Genomic DNA, 5,564 nt, shown 5'->3' on the forward strand with positions numbered 1-5,564 from the left:
CATTAAGAACAACAAATATGATTGAAGTTGGTTTTTCCCCTTCTCCTCTCATTTTGTCAAAGAACATTTTCTTTTCTCGTAGTTCAACATATCGTGCTAACAACGCAGTCTATAACACTACATCTTGATGCGTAGGAATCTTGTCAAACACTTCCTTAGCTTTTTTTAATGAGCCGCCACAATTGGTATACATGCAGACCACTGCATGTATACCACTGCCACAATTGGTATACATGCAGACCACTGCATTGTAACAATGAGGTCTCTTTCCAATATACCTTTTTTGGAGATCACATGTAATTATCTACCTTTATCAATGGATTCAATAAAACCACAAGCTTTCAAGCTATAAACAAATATGACAACATTTTGTAGAGATCCCCTCAAGCTGCATCTGTTTGTCTCGACACAATTCACTACTTTGTCACCATGCCACATCCTGCAATCAAAGTATTCTATGAGATTATATTTCAAACTCGAACCTTGAGTGCTTTTTTAAGTAAGCCATATTGTGGGCATACATAGTGACCAACACCTTGCCCCAACATGTTGCCAAGCAATAACTATTTTCTAGCAATTTTATTTCTTCATCCTTAACTATGGCTCTAAATTCTCCACAAGTCTTCAAGATACAAACATATGTGACAATCTCTAGAGACATCCCCTTGAGTTGCGTATGTTCAAATTAGTTTGGTGCTTTCTCACCACACTCATGTGCTGCATAAATGCTTTTTGTTCTAACCATTATGCAACTGCTTCTCATGAAAGTTTACAAGTTAAAGGAATTTATTATGGAGGAGTAATAGTGTCTCCTTTCTTTATCATGTATTAAAACAAAGGATGATGGAAACAAAGAGCCTTCACTCATCGCTGATCTCACTCTCTCTCTAATCTTACTTATTTTTGACTAATCAACAAGGAACAAGAAAGAGTAATCCTACCTTAATTACTTTATATAGCAACTCATCACTTGTTAAAACATATCCTAATCTCATCCTAAACTTAATCATTGCTAGAGTAGCCCTAGGAGCTTTGATACACTTGAAACCACCTAAGTTAGGAAGGAGCATAGCAAATGATTGAGGCCATACTTGATTAAGAAAAACAATTGTACCAGTGAAGATTAAGACATGCAAAATATAAGCATAACATTTCACCCCACTCAAATTGAGCATGTGGTTATATCTATGTACAACTCTCATGAGTAGCATCTAGATCCACAATAATTTCTATGAATATCCCCATCAATTACTTATAATCACTCACCTTAAATATCACCACCTTTTCCTTGAATATCTTCTCCCTTGATTATCTCCATTATCACATGGTCTCACATGTCTTAGTAATATAACTTTTCCTTTTACATTTTCACCAGGAATTTAAACTTTGACACTTAACACATTTAATTACTTATGTGCAGACAAATACACACTTAACACATTTAATTACTTATGTGCAGACAAATACACACACCAAGATTTATAATCCCCCTTCATTTATGTAGGCCTATAATATCATGTGCAGACACATATACACACCAAGTTTTTTTCTCCCCATTATCTATGCACAACTATAAGATCACTTTTCAACCAAAAAGAGAGTGCGAGAAAGAAAGCTAAAGGCATGCACGACTTTGATTTGAGATATGAAATGTTGGGACATGAGATAATACTAAGTATGATCGCTATTGTTTAATAAGGAGAGAAAACATTATGTGGATTATATTAATGCTATTTATTTCTTAGTCAATTTTAAGGTGAAATTTAATTTAGTGTTTAAATTATTAGAAATAAGTACTTTTAAGATTAGAAGTGGGATGTTAAGCTAACACTATTGGAAAAAAAGGTATTTGTGAAGGTATTCAACACTACCTTGTATTTTAAAAAAAGATATTTGTAAAGGTATTTTTTGGGGAACATAATTATATTTATATTTATAAACTACGCAGAAGCATATACGGTAGTCTACTTTTTACAAAATCCACTCATATCCTATCAAATCCCATCTATAATTAGAATTATAAACTGTGCAGAAACATATACAACAGTCTACTTTTTACAAAAGCCACTCATATCCTATCAAATCCCATCTAAAGTAGCTTACTATCAAGTAAGCCACAGATCTGATCCCACCTCTCTTCCTCCCATACAAAAGATGAATGCTCCCAAGAAATGTGATACCTCCAGCCACCAGTAGAGACTCAGTAGTAGTACACCCTTTAGGAGTGTGTTCCTCTATGAACTCTTTCTTGGTCCAGATCTTCACATTAGGTCCCATTTCTCTATCAAAGCCATAAAGGTATGAACCGGTTCTCGAGACTTTGTAAATTCTTATAAATATTGTAATCAATGAAATTATGAGTATTCTTGATTGAGGCATACTTCGTTAAAGTTGATGTGAATTGAAAATTATTTCTTTGCTTTAACACATAAAAAACCACTCTTTTTAAACTCACCTTAATGTTTCATAAATGAGAAACTAATTTTACGTATGGAAAAGTTCATAAGAAAAGCATTATTTTCAACATGTATGAACATTTTGGAGAAAGTTAGTCCTTAATCAACATGTAAAAAAGTAGTCTTGTTTTTTGCATTCCAAGTTTTTTTTATGATATTAAACAAAAAATGGTGGTCAACTTTTTACATGTGTAAATGTTTGATTTTCTAGTACTTAGGTAAAGATTTTTCAATTGATAATGTGATGCTTTATATCTCAAATGTAATCTCACATGGTGACCTTGATGCTCATTTTAATATGTACATATATTCGATGTGCATGTGCTAAAGTGGAGATTCACACTTCAATATTGAATGTTTTCTAAAACTGAAAATTAGGAGACTTTGAGATTTCCTTTTTTATATTTAAATCCCTCCCTAGTAACCACTAGGAGGCTTAGGAAACTTCAATTTTTGCACTCAAGTCTAGTCCTAATAAATACCTCCAAGTGGCAAGCCCAAATTGATTGATTTGTCTTGCAAATAACCCCCAAGTCACCCTCTTTTTTTTTTTCCTTCGATACTTAGGTGACTTAGCCCCTCATTTATGAGCTATGACCCAACATTTTTTTGTTTTTCGAGCTGGGGTCAGAGACGAACGCGTTCGTTCACCATGTTTGAAGTTTGAACACTTTGCCACGTGTCATTTTTGTAGTGCTAGAAAAGAAAAAATCATTGTTTCATTCTTTTTCCAGGAATGAGACTATCTAGAAAAATGGGTAGAAAATTTTGGTTGGCCTTGAAATTAATGGGCAAGAGTTTAGCAAATTTAGTCAGTAAACCCATTGATGTGGTCAAGAATCCCTCATATTTTGACTGGTTGGAACCAGTGTTAGGAAAAAAAACCATCATGTAGTATATTTTTCATGGCTCAATTCGAGAAAACCTCTGCTAAGATTTTGAGAATTTTAGTAAAAAAGCTGGAAGGAAAAACCGAAGAAGCACCTCTCCTTATTTTGACTAGTGGGTAAAAAAGTCTTTTTCGAGCACGTGGATAATTGACTCAGTAGAAGGCTCCATTCCACAAAGACCAAAACGGATACCATGTTTTTTTCTTGACACACGTGGATAATTGACTCAGTAGATGACGAAGACCAGGCCACACGTTGGCATTAAAGATGTCCCCTCTTTCTCTTTTCCGTCTCTCCACACTCTCTCTCTCTCTCTCTCACACACACACACACACACAATGAGGCTGCAGCTCAGCTCATTAGTTGTTTGGCTCACTTTGCATTTGCCACTGCTTGTTTATGGTGAGAGGCTCTTCTTTTCCTTCTTTTTAATTGCAGCTTGGAAAACTGTGTTGTTCATTCTGTGCTTCTTGCCATTTGGGCGCAGGACGCGGGCGGAATCTGGTCGCAACGGCGCCAACATCAACTCCAACTCCGCCGCCGACGGCAGCGTCGCGTCCTTTGTTCAGCGAATATATAGGCGGCGGGGGAGCGGCGTTGACGGACGTCCCCGTGACGAACGCATCGCTGGACTTCCACTTCATCCTTGCCTTTGCCATCGACGAGAACACTAGTGGCCCGACCAACGGAAACTTCACCCCCTTTTGGCAGCCCCGCCTGTCCCCCGCCAACGTCAAAGCCATCAAAGCCACCTACGACAACGTCAAGGTCTCCCTTAGCATCGGCGGCGGTGGTAGCACCGCCATCTTCCAGCCCACCTCCGTCACGTCCTGGGTCCAAAACGCCGTCACCTCCCTTTCCGCCATCATCACCGAGTATTCCCTCGACGGAATCGACATCGACTACGAGATCTTCGACAGCAGCACTGTCGACGACTTCACCGCTTGCATCGGCGAGCTCATCACGGAGCTGAAGGAGCAAAACCTCATCACGACAGCCTCCATAGCCCCGTATCCGGGGACCGATACTTACTACACTCAGCTGTGGAGCAAATACAACGCCTCCATCGACTACGTGAACTACCAATTCTACTCGGAAGGGAATATGTCGGTTTCAGAATACGTGAGCGTCTACGAGGGGGCCAAGGGCATGTACGCCGGGGGAACAGTGTTGGCGAGCTTCGAGACCGTCAACAATGGCACCGCTATCGTGCCTTCCTCCGGCTTGGATGGATGCAAGCAGATCAAGGAGGAGGGAGATCTCCACGGCATCTTCATCTGGAGCGCCGACCAATCTTACAAAGATTTTCAGTATGAGATACAGGCTCAGTCCCTTCTAGCCTCTTAAATCTACCGTCTACAAATAACAGATCAAAATATATGTTCCCTTCATCGTTAATTAATCCAGAAAACAAAAAAGCTTGGTGTCGACTTGAATATATAAAGTTGCAAAAACGAAAATCACCCTACGTTCGAAGGATTTGACAGGTGGAAGATCCTTGTTGTTTTTTGTTTTGGCATCTTTCTCTCTCTTTGTAACATAACATAAGCGGAGTATAGGCTCACACATCAGGTTCTCACGTGTACATGAGTTCACACTGCACACCTTTAAACTTATGTTTGGAGGTTCACACCTTTTTTTTGTATGAACGCACCTCAAATACATCCCTTGTATGAAATAAGCCGACTTGGGGCACGAAAATCTAGGAATTAGACCTATGAACAGGGTTGGCATGCACTTATTTGGTACTTCAATTCCCCAATAATTGCGAAGGATAAGAAATTTCCTTGGAACTTGTAGTTGGTAAAGATTGTGTGAAAGGAAAATCTAGAGGGGACATGATAGGAAAATCTTCTCGAGGACATGAGTAGGTATGTCCATATACGAGGCTTCATAGTAGTAATAATTAGTTCGTACAAGGTTTGGTATACCTACCTCTAAACTCACGTTTCCATGATCTCGTTTTTGCAAGCTCACGTGTCTAGACTCACGACTCACGTGTGTAGGCTCATGTTCTAAAAATATTTTTTAATTATAAAATCTTTTCTAGTCTCAATTTCCAAAGGGAATTCTTATCCTTTTTAATATTGAAGCATTGCTCAATAATTTCTCACCAACCCTATCATCGGCACATGACAATTGGCTCAATAATTAGAGCATTACTTGCTCACCAATCCTATCATAGGCACGTGACCCTTCTTGCCACCTAGCACACTAT

General features: G+C 38.7%; 1 protein-coding gene across 1 annotated transcript; it reads left to right on the forward strand.

Annotated features, from left to right (window-relative positions):
- Window positions 1-3,644: 3,644 nt before the first annotated feature.
- LOC147618595 (chitinase 2-like) lies at window positions 3,645-5,123 on the forward strand. The gene is made up of 2 exons (XM_086774434.1): window positions 3,645-3,748; window positions 3,834-5,123. The coding sequence occupies exons 1-2, from the start codon at window positions 3,685-3,687 to the stop codon at window positions 4,691-4,693; spliced, it is 924 nt and encodes a 307-aa protein (XP_086630560.1). The 5' UTR covers window positions 3,645-3,684; the 3' UTR covers window positions 4,694-5,123.
- The last annotated feature ends 441 nt before the right edge of the window (window positions 5,124-5,564 follow it).

The sequence above is a fragment of the Cibotium barometz genome, chromosome 34, assembly GCF_041138505.1.
Source record: "Cibotium barometz isolate CiBa-2024 chromosome 34, ASM4113850v1, whole genome shotgun sequence".
NCBI classification, from domain to species: Eukaryota; Viridiplantae; Streptophyta; class Polypodiopsida; order Cyatheales; family Cibotiaceae; genus Cibotium; species Cibotium barometz.

Excerpts from the sequence above, each read along its gene's own strand:
- LOC147618595 (XM_086774434.1), top strand. The coding sequence starts at position 3,685 with ATGAGGCTGCAGCTCAGCTCATTAGTTGTTTGGCTCACTTTGCATTTG. Across the intron at positions 3,749-3,833 it reads TTTGCCACTGCTTGTTTATG|GACGCGGGCGGAATCTGGTC; the intron begins GTGAGAGGCTCT and ends ATTTGGGCGCAG.